The 19,127-nt window shown below is 48.6% G+C and overlaps 2 protein-coding genes across 2 annotated transcripts; one reads left to right on the top strand and one right to left on the bottom strand.

The window, feature by feature from the left end:
• Positions 1 to 2,723: 2,723 nt before the first annotated feature.
• Positions 2,724 to 8,627, bottom strand: LOC136535675 (sulfate transporter 3.1-like). Its single transcript, XM_066528033.1, has 10 exons — positions 8,116 to 8,627; positions 7,742 to 7,949; positions 6,963 to 7,134; positions 6,518 to 6,583; positions 4,628 to 4,741; positions 4,373 to 4,489; positions 3,639 to 4,243; positions 3,456 to 3,541; positions 3,286 to 3,362; positions 2,724 to 3,122 (listed from the first exon to the last, which is right to left on the bottom strand). The coding sequence occupies exons 1-10, from the start codon at positions 8,438 to 8,440 to the stop codon at positions 2,931 to 2,933; spliced, it is 1,962 nt and encodes a 653-aa protein (XP_066384130.1). The 5' UTR covers positions 8,441 to 8,627; the 3' UTR covers positions 2,724 to 2,930.
• Positions 8,628 to 11,770: 3,143 nt separating this feature from the next.
• On the top strand, positions 11,771 to 12,664 carry LOC136537435 (protein ENHANCED PSEUDOMONAS SUSCEPTIBILITY 1-like). Its single transcript, XM_066529410.1, has one exon. It carries the CDS (start codon positions 11,771 to 11,773, stop codon positions 12,662 to 12,664), a length of 894 nt encoding a protein of 297 aa, XP_066385507.1.
• Positions 12,665 to 19,127: the final 6,463 nt, after the last annotated feature.

The following is a 19,127-nucleotide window of genomic DNA, read 5'->3' as shown; positions in this document are numbered from 1 at the left end:
GTATTCAGGGTTTTAATCCACCTGTTGTAGGAGACAGGTGGATGCTAGAGCTGACTCTTATGTGTGGAAACCTCCTGGTGGGCTCAGAGAGGATTCCTTTCACGCTACGATCGTAGTGTTTATTTATAACCCTCACTAAAAGTTTTTAGAAGAAAAGTTTTATGACTTGCCATCATAACGGGCTTATAAATGTTCACTATGTTAAGGATTCACCATTAATCTTCATTTCCGATGTAATTCTGATCATATGTTGTTCTCCGCTGCAAGATAAAAATATGAATCCTAAAATGTATAAACTCTTTTACATTTAAAACTGTCTTAATTCCGCTGTTGCATTCAACTTGTTTAAGTACTCTAACGTTGTAATAAAGTGATGTAAGAAATGGTTAAGAATGTTGTAAGCTTTATTCTCTTATTTATGATTCTGATGAAAAATGTGGATTGCCGAGTTCTCCCTTTGGGTGTGCTCGATGGAACTGCGTGGTTTAGTGCACTCTTTTGGGTACTTAGGGTCTAATGGAAGATAAGTACTATGTAGAGAGAATTAGATGAGGCGGTTGTGCCACAAATGTTAAGGCAAGGAGACAAGCTAGCACAGCGTCTTGAATGTGATTTTCTTTTTACACTATGAGCTCCAAAACCTTACGTGTCACCACGCTTGATAGTCACTTTGAGCTATTGCTACCTCATTGAGACGCCACAACTATAGATTGCACAAGGATAAGTGAAGACAGTGTGTTATACTTGCAGTTTTTCTTACATGGCACACCATAAACAATTAAACACATGTCTGATTAGGGTGTTAATAATTTTTATTTTATAATATGACTGAAGTTTTAATAATCTTATCTATGCCTACACAACCCGTTGGAAACATTAATTTGTGAGTTGTGATGTAGCAATTGATCCTTCTAGATGGTTTCTCTTTCAAGTGTTGGTCTATGTTTTTAGAACTATTTATTTAGGATGAATAAGAAGTGTTTATAAATTCGCAGTTCGATCTAGTCACTAACTTTTTGAAAATGACACCTGATACCACTTCTATGTGGACTGTATATACTACTGTACTACAACTAAAAGGAGACCTTCACACCGACACCAATGGAAGATCGACTCTCTACACAAGAAAAATCAAGGTTTGTTCTCTTTTATGCACTTGGTACAGCAATGACACCCTTTATTGGTGGCTATACTACACACTCTAATCCTTCATGGTGCCTACCTATGCCATCCTTTCAAATGGCTTCTACTTGTCTTTGCGTCTTGGAGTGGAGTGCTCCTTTCTCTCTCTCTCATTCCACTCCAAGACGCAAAGACCAGTAATATAAACACAATCGTTGGATTGGTGTCAAGTGGCAACCACCATATCATCCCATACAAAATATATTTTACTATAAAACATTATTTATGCTTATCTAAACCCTAGTCCTAATGTATACACGTTTACTTGGTCTACATGGTGGAATATCGCACTGTACTTACTTTTAACTCAACAATAATAGTGGTATGTAATTTAGAAGTATATATATAGCGTACTTTATGGATATCGTTTTTTTGCATAATAGCTATACTATTATTTACATGTAGATTTGAAATCTATTTTTATTTATTTACTATAAAGTTTGAATTAGATAATTTAGATACAAATTAAAATGTTTTAATTATACTATTGCCTATATGGTTGGTTTAGGGATTACTTGCATTATGTTTTATAATCGCATCATCTATCGTCTTTGTTTGTTAAAGTATGGAATTTCACCAAGGGTTGTGGAACTCATGACTCTATTAGAAAGTAGAATGACCTACTTTTACACTAATTTTCAAGTGGATGAGATCGGTTGAGTGGTCTCGGTTGGAGATGGGATTGCACGAGTTTGCATATTGAACGAGATTCAAGCAGGAGAAATTATCTTTTTTAATGTATATGTAGTTAATTTAGATGTAAATTCAGGGAGTATTTTAAATTATCTTCTATAATGCTAGAGGCGAATAGTTTAGACACAGATTTGGGGTTTATTTTGTATATATTTTAATTTTAAAAAATGGTAGAATGGATTTTATAAAACAAAATATATCTAATGACTATTATTGATGGCGATGATTAGAATTTTCCAAACTAAAGGACATAAGTTTCTGATTATCATACGATTTCTAGGATTTATCTTTCCTTATACTAACGCGTCCAGCTAGTATTAACCTTGATGTTTCCGGTCATAACTTATAAGCCGATTTTCAAAAGACGGGGACGCAAGGGCTTGCCCATTGGAGTCCAGCAAGACCTGACATCTCTCGCCCGTCCGGAGCCCGTGGAGGCCATTGAGACGGCGAATGTCTCTGCAACCGAGTGTTGCTGCTCTGCCCGGCTGTCCGGTCGGTCCCCGATTAGCGGATTAGGCATACCAGTTACCAGAGGAGTGGATATTAGCATGGAAATGCGTTGTGCCATCACCTACGTGGCTCCATCTCCATGCCTTGTCGTGTGGTCGTGCCAGTTAGCAAGCTCGTTTTGTTTAAACTACTCTGAATTTCTGTACAATGAGTTATTTTTTCTTTCAGGCCATCAGTGTTAAGGTTAGCAAACTGCGAGCGCACTGCATGTCTGCACGTACAAAGACCATAATCAGCATGTTCGCTTGGTCGTAAACGATCGTGGATTATAAGCCAGAACAATATTTTTCTCTCACACAAAACTAGCCAGCAGTAATAATCCACGATCGTTTCAGCCGAAACGAACAGGCTTAATGTCCAGACGGGTTTTTCTTCACAAAAAAAACGAGTGGGATTCTTTCCCTGAAATTTTTCCTCGATGGTACAGGTGTACAATACTCGAGACGCGTTATAATTCATCTCGGTTCGCGTGACGACAGGTTACGTCAGACTCGACCACACTTTACTACACACACACGGTTGGCGGTCCTCGTATGGATCAGTCAGACCATGCTCTCATGGGCCGCGGCGCTGTCCTTGACCACGCCGGCCGGCTTGTGCGAGTGCAGCACGTAGACGCACGACGCCACCGCCTCGCCCACCGTCGGGAAGATCCAGTCGTGGCCGATCTGCTCCAGCACCTTGGAGCTGTCCAGCTTCTTCATGATCTCGCTGCCCGGGCTCGCCAGCACGATCTGAATGAAAGACACACGGAAGAGCACTGACTGAATCAGCCGGGGTTCATGTTCATGTTCATGCAATGACATGCATTTCAGAACTCTGCTGGAGTTCATTCAGAACAAAGCGCGCGCGTGCCAAAGGAATAGAGGATGGGAGTGGCATTGCTTCTGCTCTTACCTGCACCCCCCTTCTGTCCAGGGACTTCTTGAGTTCGTCCAGCATGCTCGTCCCGCTCGTGTCGATGCTACCGACGGCTGAACCAAGAAGAAAACACAGATCAAGTTTCTGATGCAGATCGATCGAGTTTCAGAGTTGAGAGAAAACCATGCAATGCAACTGACACTCACCACCCATGTCGAGGACAACGTACTGCACGCCCATCTCGCCCTTGCTCTTGGTGCGCTCCTCCTCGTCGTCGATCCACCGCGAGATCCTGATCAAACCAAACACCGGTAGGTAAGATCTCCAGATCGTCCTCGCCATCCATCCATGGAATCCGTTCTGAACTGCATGCGTGCTTAATTGATTACCTCTCCCGCAGGTAGCTGGCGTTGGTGAAGTAGATGGGCGCGTCGACGCGCAGCACGAGCACGCCGGGCACCGTCTGCGCAGCGGCGTACTGGTCCATCCTCCGGTAGACCATTGAGTTGGGGATGTTGCCGAGCACCGTGGTCCGGGGCCGCGCGATGAACAGCAGGACGCGGAGGAGGGAGATGGACACGGCGACGACCAGCCCGACCTCGACGCTGCCGAAGACGATGCCCAGGTAGGCGCCGACGCAGACGCAGAAGTCCACCTTGTCCACCTGCCACAGGTGGATCGCGGCCTGGTAGTCGATCAGCCCCAGCATCGCGGAGATGATGATCGCCGACAGCACCACCAGCGGGGTGTAGTGGAACAGCGGGGTCAGGAACAGCAGCGTGACCATCACCGCCAATGACATGACCACGTTGGACATGGCCGTCTTGCACCCGGCGTTGTAGTTCACGGCGGACCGCGAGAAGGGGCCCGTGGTGAGGTAGCAGGACGTGAAGGAGCCCACGATGTTCATCGTCCCGATCGCGATCATCTCCTTGTTGCCGTCGATGTTGTAGTTCTTGAACATGGCGAAGCTCCTCCCTACGGCAATGCCTTCCTGCATTTGACGAGAGCAAAACATTGTAAGTACCTGAGCAATCATCTATCTATGAAACAAAATAAACTCTTGCAGGTGGCATGTAACTAGCTAGCTAGCAGTGAGACAAGGATGGATCGTAAGACTTACAGCGAGGGCAATGACGCTGGTGATGATCCCAGTCTTGAGCGCAAGCATCATGTAGGGCGGCGAGAATTGCAGGCTTGTCACTGATGGTGGGTTCAGACCCTTCTTGAGGTAACCGATCTATGACGACGTAGGAAGGAAAAAATGTCATGAATCAGTAACCATTTTTTTTTTCTGTCTGCTCATGCATTTCTTGCTGATAATGTGATGCATGCTTGTATTGTTTCAGACAGAGTTCAGGAGTCGAGCTATGCTCACCACTTGAATGCCATGGTTTTCAGCATGAGTGAGGTACACCAGGACACTCCCGAGGATGACTGATGTCAACGGCGCCGCCGCGGAGATCCAGAATAGCTTGGGCCGCCTCTTGCTCTGTCAGAACAAGTAATTATAAGATTACATTATTATTATTATTATTATTAAAAACTTGACGATTTTGAAACATGAAGTTCGTCTTGTTGTAAAAACATGCAATGATTGACCTGTTAGTTACTGATATAAGAGATTCCAGTTTGCTTAGACATAAAAGTTCAGACAGACTAAAGAAGTACTGAAACTACAGAGTTCAGAATCTTCGTCTGACCATGAATTCTATTCATTCTCGATCGCACAAGCCAGATAAGCTGCGATTGCGCCAAGAAACAAGACGATTGAGAAAATACAAATCTATAATACAGTAGAAAGTTTGTTTGGTGGATCTTGGCCTCTTGCATATTCTTTTTCTTCTCAGTAGCCATGCATGAATGAAACTGGATCCTATCGATCGCTTTCCAGAGCATGAATATGAAACGGATGCACAGGGAAGCCAGAAAGTCTTTGTGCCAAAAGCTGATACGTCTGGTGCAATCATGCAGCGGCCGCACGGAGACACACACTGACTAAGCTCTAATCCGGAACAGTGATTAGCGTCTTGAACACGACATGGCATGGGGGCTGTTTTTGTTTTCCGGACGCAAAGGCAAGCGATAAAAGAGGTCGAAGTGGATGCGAATATTCAGGCTAATATTATGGCTGGGATAGAAGAGGATATATGATATGCAGGATATATATAGATGTATATATAGAAGCCAAAGCTGCCCAGGCAGCAGATTGGATCTTCGTCGATGCAATCGGCATGTTCGCTGGTTGGTTTCTGGGCTGCTTTGGGCTGCCTGGTGCTGATTTGTTGTGCGGGAAAAATACTGTTGGCTGGCTGGTTTGGGCTGGCTGAAACTAACAAACGAACATGGTGAATGTGTACGCTACCCAAAAGTGCGTGATGGATCAGGATGGATGCCATTGTCGCCCACCAATTGGATTCACGAGATCCCGTCCTTATTTGTGTGCTTGATCGAGTGAGTCATGACATGACAAACTTTCGGCCTGTTCGCTGGTTGGTTTCTGGGCTAGTTTGAGCTGGCTGGTGCTGATTTATTGTGAGAGGAAAACACTGTTGACTGGCTGGTTTGGGCTAGCTGAAACCAACAAGCGAACAGGCTGTTTGTCTTTGTTGCATCTTTAGCAGTCACGGATTCTTCACTAGGCTAGGCTAGGCTACTAGATTACTTGAACCAAATGGTGCTGCATACCCCCACTCTAATTAACCGCGCGTTTATTACTTGTTTCTAAATTAATTACTGTTGCTGCAGGTGAGATATTTGTAATTTCAGAAACGTTGGAAGCATCATGTCTACACGAGTGGTTCTAGGCTCCAATTTGACACATGTTCTCCGGTGCAATTTCTTGTCACAAAAATCCCTAAATAAAGTTGTGAAACCAGTGAGCTGGGCTATCTATCTCCGGTCACAATCTTAGTACAAGTGCGGTATTACGTCATGATCATCAATTATGCACAAAGTAATAGTAAGAGAATAAGGGAAAGTAAAAACACCCCATGGTTAGGCGATTCTCTTGTGGTCCTCGTATTACTCCTTTTAGTATGATTGGAGGAGCCTTTCACAGAGATTCTCGTGCCTAACTTTTTCTATTAGCAGTAGGAGTAGTAGATCCCTCACCCCTTTTACGTTTTTATTTAGAGGAAAATCGAGGGAGACTATAACTACTCCTACTCTTCATCGACCCAGGTAAAAATGCTCATAGAGGTAGGTGAGTGTAAATATGTTCATAGAGGTGAGTGAGATAAAAAAAAATATTCCTACTAGTACTTACGATGAAGCGGGTGAGGAGGAGGAAGAAGAGGAAGCCGCAGCCGAGCAGGGCGCTCTCCCATCGCCACTGCAAACAATCATCCAAAACCGACCAAGCGCGTCAGGAGCAGGGAAATTGATTAGTATCCGGAATTCTCGAAAACGACGGGACCAAAAATCAATATCGGATCGCCCGTGACATGGAACCCGGCAGCAAGCTACAAATGCACGCACGGCAGGGCATTCATGTCCCTGTCGCCGCTGCAGGTGCAGGTCGGCCCTGGCCTTGCCGGACGCGCACGCAACGCGACGTAACCTTACCTTGCTGCAGGGCAGGGGCAGGGCCAGGGAGCTAGCTCCACAGGCTGCCCATGCCTTCGCCGCCGCCGTGTCGTGCACACGGCCACACACGCATGGTCCATCCATGGCCATGGGAGTTGGGAGAGGTGATGAGTAGTAGTATGTACCTCGTGTGTCTGTGTGAAGACGGAGTCCATGACGGAGACGACGTCGGTGGAGGTGGTGAAGTGGTCGAGGCCCAGCATGCCCTTGAGCTGCTGCAGGCACACCACCGTTGCCGCGCCCGCCATGAACCCCACGATCGTCGCGTGCGACAGGAAGTCCACGATGAAGCCCAACCTAGAAGCACATACATGCATGCACAAGATTATGGCCCCGTTCGATTCACAGAATTTTGATTGAAACGGGCTAAAAAACATGGTTCTGGCTAAATTATTGTGAAATAAAAATACTGTTTCAGCTAAAAAAAACTGAAGACCTATATTATTATTATTAGCCGGCGGTTAGAGTCTCACTGCTCGCGTCAAAATTCGGTAGAAACTCCCGCACGCGGCACTGTACGGCTGCCCGTACACAATTTTGTTCCCGCTTCTCTCACCTAAAAGCTTTAATAGCTCGCCCTAAAATTTCCGGTCTTGGTGAAGACTGAAGACACTCGACCATCTATATCATTTGATCACAGAAATTACTCTGTAGTAGATTGAGTGGTAGTGTGGTACCAGTAGTAGAATAATAGTTATTCTAGAAACTGACTTTTGACAAGTTACCTACTGCACTGCACTTTTGGCCTTTATTTTCTTCTTCATTCACCAATTACGTAATGCTTTTGGGAGGGGCCGGAGCTGGAGAGGCTTATGAATTAAGCTTAATCCGCCATGAGAGAGTGCATAGCATATACAAAGTACGTTGTAGCTAGCTAGTACTAGCAATTAGCATGCATGCGTACCTGAGGAGGCCGAGCGAGGCCTGGAAGACGCCGGCGAAGAAGGTGGCGGTGAAGGCGAGGTGCAGGTAGAGCGTGGGGTTCTCCGTCGGCGACACCTCCCTGCCGAGCATGGAGCCGATGAGCAGCGACGCCACCGCCACCGTCCCCACCGCCAGGTCCTTGGAGCTCCCCATCAGCGCGTACACCAGCGGCGGCACGAAGCTCGAGTCTGCAGTGCAGTCGTACGTTAGCACACTGGTACTAGTGTTTCAGGACGTTCGTGCAGGTGCAGTGCATGGCGACGCCGGCGTGGAAAAAATACAGGCAATGGCGCCTGATAGTGAACCCTGAAGAACAGACAACAGAGTGCTTGCATGCAGAGCAGAGCAGCTTACAGAGTCCGACGATGGGCGGCAGGTTGGCGAGCTTGGCGTAGCTGATGCCCTGCGGGATGGCGAGGCTGGCGATGGTGATGCCGGCGATGAGGTCGGACTTGAAGGTGCCCAGCCTGTAGGCCGGCGCCCACTCGAGGAACGGGAAGAAGTAGCGCAGCGCGGCCACGGTCCGTCGCCCGGCCCCGCGCTCACGCACCACCCCGCGGAACGGGTCGTCCGGGAAGAAGGTCTCCTTGAGGTTCCCCCGAAACGTGTCCAGGAACGGCCGCGCCGGCGGCACCGGCACCCGCACCGCCCCGCCGTTCGCCTCCGCACTGCCGCCCATGGAGATGGTGTGCAGTGCGTGCAAGCAGCAAGCTTTTGAGCAAGCAGATGGAGCTTTCGTTGCTGCAAGAGGAAGCAGCAGTAGCTAGCTCTTCTTCTTCCTCGCTCGCGCAGTCGCGCGCTAGCTCAACTCAGCTGCTAGCTAGCTGCCCGTCAGGTGTCTGTCAGCTGCTGCGTTTCGGTGACCGGTGGTGATGTCTCGGCGAGGCGTTCGGGGCGGTTATATATAGGCGGCTGGCCTCTGGAGGAGGCGACGACCGGCAAGTGGTGTGCCTCGGTTTGGGTGGGAATGGGATATGGGGGGTAGGCCCAGGCCGGATGCCGCGTCACTACTGGAGCAGGCGTGCTCGGCACTGGTGGCCGGACCCCGCTCGTCAGCGAGGCGGGAAGTGGCCCGGCGCCGGTGGTTTTGTACACGTGGGCGCGCGGGCGCACGTGGCTGTGTGCATCCTTCGGTCGTGCGGGTTGGCGCCGCTGTCGATGGCCGCGCCGGGGGAAATCTGCGCGCCGGACGTGTCAGCTTCAGCTCAAGCTCAGCTGCTCGATCGGTCCAACTGCCGATTCGGCGACGGGGTTTTCTCATTTTTGTTTGGAAGAAGGCGCGTCGAGTCTCGGCTCGGGCGTTGTTTCCGGCCGTGGTGTTTCTTGATTCGGGAGTGGCAGTTACCACGTTGCCTACCTCGTGGATCCTAGGATTTTGGATTTTTGGTACCTCGTGGATCCTAGGATTTTGGATTTTGGGTACCGTGACATCGGCCTACGATGCAGCGTCACGTTCGTTTGGGTTTGTTTGGCTTATAAATCATGACTAAAAGTATTGTTGACTAATTTAATATGAGAGAAAAATATTGTTCATTGGCTGATAAGCCAAATACAACCGAGCGAAGAGAGCCCTGGTCGGGAGAGGGTGACGTGCTACTACAGACTACAGTGTGCTGTGCCGCCGGTGTTTGTGTGTCTCGCAGCTTAAATTTGGCCCTCATCAGTTTCTTGTTCGCGTATAACTCGGACACGCGCACCGTATACGCGTCTACGAGTACACACTTATATGGAGGTACGTATATACGTACTACTACATCCGTTTCAAATTAAAATTCGTTTGACTTTTTTTACTCCAAGTTTGACCGCTCGTCTTATTTAAAAAATTTGTGTAAACATAGTCAAATTTAAGTTATTCTTGAAGAACTTTTGTTAATAAAGCAAGCCAAAACAAAAAAAATGATATTTAACATAAATTTTTGAATAAGACGAGTGATCAAACTTGAGATAAAAAAAAGTCAAATAAACTATAATTTAGAACGGATTTAGTACTGTGCAACCGTTCACACCAGCACAGGTGTAAACAATATGAAATATTTACGGCACCTAGCACACGCTTTTACCTTTAACCTACACGTCCAATGTGTTGGCATTCTATGTTGGCTGCGGCTATACCTTTGCCAGCTGTGTATGTATATCGAACGCGGCCTTCATGGTAGCACCCCACTCATCCAGTGTATCGCCGTAGTCCTCAGAACTTAAGCTCTGCTCCCTATAGATGCGTAGGGCAATGCCTATCTTTCAGGGCGTCTTCAATTATCTAGGCCATATTCGCTTATGCTGAAATTTAGTTTATGTTGATGTTTATGCTAAAAATTTGTGATAGAAAACATTGTTTCATGACTGAAAAGTAGCTCAAACGAACGGGACCTTAACTTAAGAGAAAACGGGCTGCTCTCCAAAACAGACTTTGGCCCCCATTCGGCTTGCTGAATTTTGGCTGAAAACACTGTTCTGGCTGAATTGTTGTGAGAGAAAAACACTGTTCCGGCTGAAAAAAGATGCCGAACAAGCCAGATACGGGATAAGCCGAATGGGGCCTTTACATGTAATCACGTATCCTAGTGGGCTCTCGACCCCCGCGTCGTCCCTAGCGGCGACTCGGGGGGCACCCAACCAGCGCCGCCGAGGACTCCTCCTTGCCGGTCATCCGGGCGACGCCGCTGCTCCCTCCGGCAAGTGGCGGTGGCGGCCCGCAGTGGCGCGCTCAAAAAGGCTCACTGTCGCGGCTCCCTCTCCCTATCCTGCTTCCTCTCGATGCTTCCTCCCTCGCCCTCCTCGAGCTCCACCATGGCCGGCGGTGCCCAAAGCCAGCGGGGGATCTAGATCTGGCTGTCTGTGCTCATCCCGGTCGTGCATCCAGCCGGATACGGGAGTTTGGGGACCTACGTCATGTGGGAAGCCAGCAACAGGGCCGGCAGTAGCAGGCGTGCGCCGATCCGGCTCCCTCAGCACGCCCTGACCCCAGTCTAGCCAGATCCGCGCGAGGCCGCATCCGTACTACGAGGGCCCCTGCTACGGGGCCAGCGGACAGCAGCGTGCCTCAGCCACTCCCTCAGCTCGCCTCGACCACGGTTGGCATGTGCTCCTGCCGGGTACGCACGATTCGGTGCCGGATCTGCTTGGCTTTGCTCTGGACCCGGTGGACGCCCGTGGCCCGGGGTGGGGGCACTAGGGGATTTTTTTAGGAGAGAATTATCTATTTGGCACTGAAATAAACCAGTCTTTCATATTTGGCACTAAAATTTTTGAACTTTCTTATCTAGCATCAAGTTGAAATTTTCTTCCGTAAATAGCATTACCGTCTATTTTCACCGGTAACAATGTTAAGTGGCTTGCAAAATGACGTAAGTGCCCTTGTTAGTAGTAGGTGTTTGGAGCACGCACGCACGCTGCTGCTCTTCTGCATGCATGCTGCTGCTGCTGCACAAGGCTGCTTGCTGCGTTCATCATGACCTTGGACTCGTCGAAGCTGACCACGCCATCGCCATCGAAGTAGTAGGCCAGCTCACTCTCGCTGCTGATGGTCGACTTCGGGGAGGAGACGTCACTGGTGGGCGAGTTGCTACTCCACGCCGGGGTGGTGTTGCCGTCATCGTCGCTGCAGGCACTGCCATTATTCTGAGCGTAGGTCGCTGGTGCCGCAGCGGGTGCTGGCCAAGCGCGACCGCGGCGGCCACGCGCTGCATGGCCTTGGGCGACATGGCTGCGGGGGGTAGGTCGAACGGGAGGCAGAGCGGGAAGTTGAGATCCACCGTGGCCGCTGATTCCCTGAGGCAGAGCAGCGTGGCGTCGTAGGCGTGCGCCGTGGCCTCGGTGGAGGAGTGGGAGCTGAGCCTTATCCGTTGCCGGCGGCGAGCCCGTGGCGTGCGGAGAAGCCGTAGCTGGCGGCGCCGGATCCGAGGAACGGCCTCTAGGCGAGGTCCTGTCCTTGCCGGCGAGCTTGGCGCTCTAGTAGTAGAGCCTGTCGGCCTCCGCGTGCTGGCGCGTCACGAGCCGCGCGAACTCAGCGATGTCAAGGAGCCCGCCGCCGTCCGCAGCCACCGACGCCACCAGCACATCCGACGCCACCAGCACACGTCAAGTAGCAGCAGCGTGCATGTGTGCCCTCATCCAGTCCCTCTTTCCCCTCGTCAGTGCCGTCAACCACGACGGCCACCACCTCCCGATGTTCGTCGTCCAGGTCACCGAACTCACTGACGGTGTCATCCTCGGCTTCGCCTACAACCACGCGCTCTCCGATGGCACCGTCTTATGGAGATTCATCAACGTATGGGCGGGCATCGTGCATGACAGCCTCTCTGCCTCCCCCTCGGCCTTGGGGCCAGAGGAGCACAAGCACGCTCCAGCTCCGCCGCCCTTGCTGGAGCACTGGTCCCCCGATGGCCTGACGACGTTGATGCCGCCGGTCGTGCTCCCATTCCCCGACCTCACGGGGCGCATCGAGAGGCTACCCTCGCCGCCGCTGTGCGAGCGCATGCTGCAGTTCTCGGCCCACACACTGGAGGCGCTCAAGGACCGGGCATGGGAGGAGCTCCTAGCGGCCGAGGACACGGCTGGCGCGGCGGCCGTCACCAAGTTCCAGGCGCTTAGCTCGCTGGTGTGGCACTGCGTCACCCCCGCGCACCGCCTGTCGCCTGACCAAACAACCTTTTGTCGTGCCACCATCAACAACCGTACGCGCCTCCGCCCGCAAGGAGCCGCCGCCGCCGGCTGGCGAGGCTGCCGCGCCACCTCCGCCACATCGCGTGTTGGCCGGAGGGCCGCGCCACCTCCACCATTGCGCGGGTTGGCCAGAGCTCCGGCCCGCGAACCCGCCCGCCACCACGACTGCGCTGCGGCCTGGCTCCGCACGGGGAAGAAGCTCGTGGGATCCTGGGCCTGGCCAAATTGCACGCGTGAGTAACCGAGGGGTATATTGGACATACAGAAACCAAACTGACGAGATCGAACCAGTCAACTAACAGATGGACGGTGAAAATAGACGGAAGTGCCATTTACGGAAGGAAAATTCAACTTGGTGCTAGATAAGAAAGTTCAAAATTTTTAGTGCCAAATATGAAAGGCTGGTTTATTTCAGTGCCAAATAAATAATTCTCCCTTGTTTTGGCTAGCCAGCTTGCGCCCGCGGTAGCCAGCTGCCGGTGAGGGTCGGTGACCAGCGGCCAGATCTGCGTCCCTAGCCATGGATCTACAGTCGCTACCCTTGTTCTTGGCCTAGATCCGCGCAGCAGCCCTATGTCGTCGGCTTATTTGGCTGCTTCAGCTCCTTCTAGAGATATCGCTACTGGTTCCATGGGGTGGAGTGTCCACGTGCTGTTGTGTGTGTCGTTGTTGGGATGCATGGAGTTCTGGGTGAAAGTTTAGCTCGGCCTTAGCCGGGCGGACGACGGTGATGTTTCGGACACCACATACCTCCATGGGGGCGTCATTGTTGAACACCATGCTTCCTGTCGATGGCATCGGATTCTGGGCGTAAGCTCCGCCTTACAAGCTGTAAGGCCAGCGGCGATGGTGTCCAAGTTGGTCACTGTCGGTGCGGGACCCACGGGATACCCCACAAGGAAGGGAGAACTAGTCTAACTAGGATTCTTCCTTGTAATCTTAGTAGTAGTATTATTCTATAATCCTACTAGGAACTCTCATTGTAAACCGACTAGGACTCCGGCCTTCTGACTATATAAAGGAGGGCAGGGCTCCTTGATCGGGGGGGGGGGGGTTCAAGAGAACAATTATACGACACAACACTTTACAATCAATCTAACACAAAGGCTAACGCCGACGGGACGTAGGGCTATTACTCGATCTAAGATCAAGGGCCCGAACCAGGATAAATCGATTGTCTCTTGCATTAACCGTCGAGTTCTGCATTCGCTGAAGCCCAAACATACTACCCCGGGGACCCCCGTGGCAGGCTATCGGTGGTCAAACATCGACAGCTAGCGCGCCAGATAGGGGGCTTTCGGCGACTTTGCATCCGAGAGCTTGATGAACCTCGATAATGTGATCTTCTCGAAGGGATCAATCTTTATCTTCGGTTCATGGATCTGCGAGGCAGGCGACGATGGCAAGCTCCAAGGCCGTCTCCTCGAAGATTCCGATCATCATCAGGATTTTTCCATTTCGGCGACAATGACAGATCAGCTTGCCGAAAGATTCGCACAGCTCGTGATGTCCAATCCAACTTAGATTTCGTGACTTCACGCATCCGATTCAAACTCAGGTTCTGCTTTCGAGACGGAGTCTTATCCGAGTTCTTTCAGAAAATTGAGTTCTTTTCCAACAAAGCTCCGGAACATGATGTCAACCTATCAAGAATACTACTCGAAGTACACTCGGAGTACTTCAAAGAAGTCGGGTCCTCTTTTGTTTGGACTCCACAACATGGCAACATCTTATCAGACATGGCCCGAAGGATCCACCTATCCTGTGCTTAGAATGCTGCTGAAGGGAGCCTAGGAAGGCCTCGTCTTAACTATAACATCTCAAGACTGCATCGTCCATTGGCCAGGTTCCGTTCCTGAAGATGACAGCGCCCAACTAGTCGATGATACGATAATAGCAACTCTACCCTACCAAGAAGGAGACTTGATCTGTGACTTTGAAACCTCTACTGAAGTTATCAACAACTCTGGCAGTATGGAAACCAACGATGATGACAGAACAACTCATGCTAGAGAGATATTCATGATTCACCGTCCTCGATCACCATTGGTCCCCCTAGAAGCACCTAACGTCAGGTCTTTAGATGAATCTGAATCCAACATATCACCATTTATCCAAGGGCACGATGGTGAGACTGAGAGTCAGAGGCAAGCCAGAGAGAGAAAGAACAAATTGGAACAAGGACGTCAACGTCGTGCTAAACAGCGAAAGGACACTTGGATCAAATATGAGTCAGACCTAGCCAAGTACAATAGAAGAAAATCAAAGTGAGAGGTCGAAGAAGGACGAGCAGCGAATACACCTTACGATAAGATTTGAGAAGCACTAGAAGAACTCAGGGTGACTTCATATCCCAATGAAAAACAAGAACAGCTCTAGGACTTCCTCCGATCAACATTCCTTAGGACGCATGACGGAAGGGCAACATCTCATGAACAGGAAGATCAAAATCAAAGGAAGTCCACCTTCGAGAGACTTGGACCAAGTGGAAGTCACAACAGAGAAAGTAGAAGAAATCATAGTCAAAACGACCGAGTCGAACAACCAAGAAAGGCTAGAAGCAAAGCACCTACTCAGACTACCACGCAAAACTACTCTCACCAAGACAACAGTTGGCAAGAAGGGGGCGCTGAATCAGAATACACAGAAGCCAGAACGCACGATAGATTCTCCTGTTTTGTGAACAGACTTGGTTCAATATGACTACCTCACAAGTTTAAGCCGTCCAACCACTCTAAGTATGATGACAAGGCCGAACCAAAGCAATGGCTCAGGATTTACTCACAATCGATTGAATTGGCCAGAGGAGACAATGACATCAAAACCTTGTTTTTCCCATGGCCCTAGAAACCATGCCACTTCAATGGTTTGACAAATTAAATCCAGGATCAATCAGAAATTGGGAGGACTTGCAAAGAGCTTTCTATGAAAATTTCGCGGGTATTATTACACACCCAATCACCCACATAGAGTTAAAAGGACTCAAGTAGAAAGGAGGTGAAAGTCTCAGAAATTACTATCAATGATTTGGTGAACTACGAGCTCAAGTACATGACATCACACAACGAGAAGTAATCGAAGCTTTCTCTCACGAAATCATGGCTAGGTGGTAATTTCAAGACTTCTGCAAAGAAAATCCAAGAAACAACAAAGAATTCAGACGAACAGTGGAAAAGATGATTACTACAGAGGAGAAGACACGAGAAAGATTCCCAGATAGAAACAATAGAGACAACCCGGACAGGCAAAACCCTCGAAACAACAGACATCAGGAGAGAAAGCGTGGTCCAGACAACACGGTAGCAATGGCTGACAAATCAAAGAAGTTTTCAAAAACCAGAAGATATGACAATATTGAGAACATACGTTGCCCCTTGCACCCCAATGGAAAGCACGCCATCAGAAATTGCTACACCTTCAACGAAAGATACACAAGAAAAGATAGTAAGGGGAACAATAAAGAAGACAATCAGAAAAAAAATATGACAACCATGAAGATAAGGGATTCCAAAAATCTAGAGGGACAGTGGCAGTAATCTTCGTCGGGGTTCTAGATTCCAGAAGCAAACATCAAGAAACGCTAGCGTTACGAACCATCATGACAGCAGAACCTGCTACACCAAGATATCTCAATTGGTCATAGTATCCAATCCAATTCTCAAGAGAAGACCAATGGACCAGCGTAGGAAATGTAGGCCATTACCCACTGGTTCTAGATCCGACCATTCCCGGTATGACTGTTATGAAAGTACTAATCGACGGAGGAGCCGGACTCAACATTATCTTTTCAGAAACACTAAGGAAGATGAGACTACAACTCACCGGGATGATTACACCAACAAGTACACCTTTTTATGGCATAGTTCCCGGCAAGGCAGCCATGCCACTCGGGCAAATCACTCTACCAGTTACTTTTGGGACTCCCTCGAACTACCGTACAAAGTTCATCAAGTTTGAAGTTGCAGACTTTGATTCATCATACCACGCAATCCTCGGGCGCCCAACACTATCAAAATTTATGGCAATACCACATTATCCGTACCTATTGCTTAAGATGCCAGGACCTAACTGTGTCCTTTCTCTTTGAAGCGATTTGAAGCACGCCTTCGACTGTGATGTTCAGGCAATCCAAATTGCAGCCAAAGCACAAGCCGACAATGGTAGAAAAGAAATAGCCACTATTGCCGTAGAAATAAGCCAAGAAGAATTAGAGATACCGGCTAAAAAGCCCAGCATCCTCACACCACCAAAGCAAGCCAACGTCAAGCAAATCGACCTGGGCACTGGCGATCCCTCCAAAACAGCAACCATTAGCGCCCACCTCTCGGCAAAATAGGAACTCGCGCTCACCAACTTTCTTCGGGACAACAAAGATATCTTCGCTTGGAAGCCAGCTGACATGCCAGGTGTCACAAGAGAGTTGGCTGAGCATAGAATTGATATCAATGAAGGCTCCAAGCCTATAAAGCAACGACTACGATGATTCTCACCCGACAAGAAAGCAGCAATTAAAAAGAAAATTACAAAACTAATGGCAGCCAGATTCATCAGAGAAATCCTCCATCTAGATTGGCTAGCAAACCTAGTTTTGGTACAGAAAAAGAATATGAACGAGTGGCGCATGTGTGTCGACTACACAGATCTCAACAAACACTGCCCCAAAGATCCATTCGGGCTACAACGCATTGATCAGATAGTGGATTCAACAGCAGGATCTGCCCTATTATCCTTCCTTGATTGCTATTCAGGATATCACCAGATTGCATTAAAGGAACAAGACCAGAGCAAGACATCTTTCATCACTCCATTCGGTGCCTACTGCTACAAAACCATGTCATTTGGACTCAAAAATGCTGGTGCGACTTACCAAAGAGCTATCCAAACATGCCTCGGTGATCAGATTAGAGAAAACGTAGAAGCATACGTAGATGACGTAGTGGTAAAGACAAAGAACACGGATACACTAATTGAAGACTTAAAGCAAACTTTCGAAAACATGAAAAGATGGAGGTGGAAACTAAATCCAAACAAGTGTGTATTCGGAGTTCCTTCAGGACAACTACTCAGATTCTTGGTCAGTCATCGTGGAATCAAAGCAAGCGCCAAGCAGATTCGAGCCATAATAGAGATGGGCCCTTCTCGAAGTGTCAAAGATGTGCAGAAACTAACAGGCTGCATGGCAGCCCTTAATCATTTCATATCTAGACTGAGCGAAAAAGGGTTACCTTTCTTTAAATTGCTAAAGAAGACAGACAAATTTGAGTGGACAGAAAAGCCAACGAAGCTTTCAAGAAACTCAAGGCATATCTCACATCCTCACCCATTCTCACACCTCCAAAGAAATACGAAGATATGATGCTGTACATTGCGGCAACTTCTACTATGATCAGCACAGCGATTGTCATGGAAAGAGAAGAAGAAGAGAGTGTACATAAAGTACAACGCCCCGTATATTACATTAGCGAAGTACTGTTGTCCGGTACCCATATGTACAAAAACTACTCTATGCCCTACTAATCACTTCACGCAAGCTTCACCACTATTTTGAAGGCCACAAGATTACCGTGGTGACAGATTTTCCACTCGAAGACATCCTACACAACAGAGATGCAATAGGGCGCATATCTAAGTGGGCAGTTGAACTTGGTGCTCTCAAATATCGATTTCACCCCACGGAAGGCAATTAAATCTCAAGCTCTGGCTGATTTTGTTGCCGAATGGATAGAAATTCAACAACCTATGTCAAGTACCATCCTTGATCATTAGAAGATGTACTTTGATGGATCACTCAAGCTAGGCGGAGCCGGTGCAGGCATCCTCCTAATTTCTCTAGATGGAAAGCAACTCAAGTATGTCCTTTAGATATTATGGCAGGCTACAAACAATGAAGTAGAATACGAAGCCCTCATCCATGGGATACGAGTGGCAATTACCCTCGGAATCAAGCGTTTACTCGTATACGGCGATTCAGCAGTAGTCATCAATCAAGTCAACAAAGATTGGGATTGCACCAAAGAAAACATGGGCGCTTACTGTGCAGAAATACGAAAGCTCAAAAAACATTTTCAAGGATTAGAAATTCTACACGTCCTGCGCAATTCTAATATAGTAGCAGACGTCCTCACTAAACTTGGATCAGATAGGGCAAAGGTCCCACCTAGAGTATTCATAGAGGAGTTATCAGCTCCCTCTATCAAACAACCCAGTGAGATAACCCCTGAAATCTCAACCAAAGGCACCCTGATCTTGGTAATCACCACTTCATGGACCCAGATTTTTATTAATTACATCAAAGAGAATAAATTGCCAGCGGAAAAAGAGGAAGCTACCTGAGTTGTTCACAGAAGCAAGAATTATGTCCTAGTAGGAGACAAGCTCTACAGCAGAGCCGCATCATCAGGAGTACTCCTAAAATGCGTCTCATTTGAAGAAGGCAAAGAAATCCTAAACGAAATACACTCAGGTTGCTATAGAAATCACGCCGCTTCAAGAACACTAGTCGGCAAAGCATTCCGCACCGGTTTCTACTGGCCAACCGTTTTGAAAGACACAGAAGAACTCGTCAGAAGATGCAAAAGTTGTCAAATGTTCGCAAGACAAGCTCATGTGCCAGCTCACAACCTCATCTGCATACCACCTGCTTGACCTTTCTCCTGCTAGGGGCTGTATCAAGTAGGACCACTCAAGAAAGCAAAAGGCGGCTT

This window comes from Miscanthus floridulus, chromosome 2 (assembly GCF_019320115.1).
Source record: "Miscanthus floridulus cultivar M001 chromosome 2, ASM1932011v1, whole genome shotgun sequence".
NCBI classification, from domain to species: domain Eukaryota; kingdom Viridiplantae; phylum Streptophyta; class Magnoliopsida; order Poales; family Poaceae; genus Miscanthus; species Miscanthus floridulus.
Note: the sequence above shows the minus strand (reverse complement) of the source record. Positions and strands in the feature narration are given on the sequence as shown.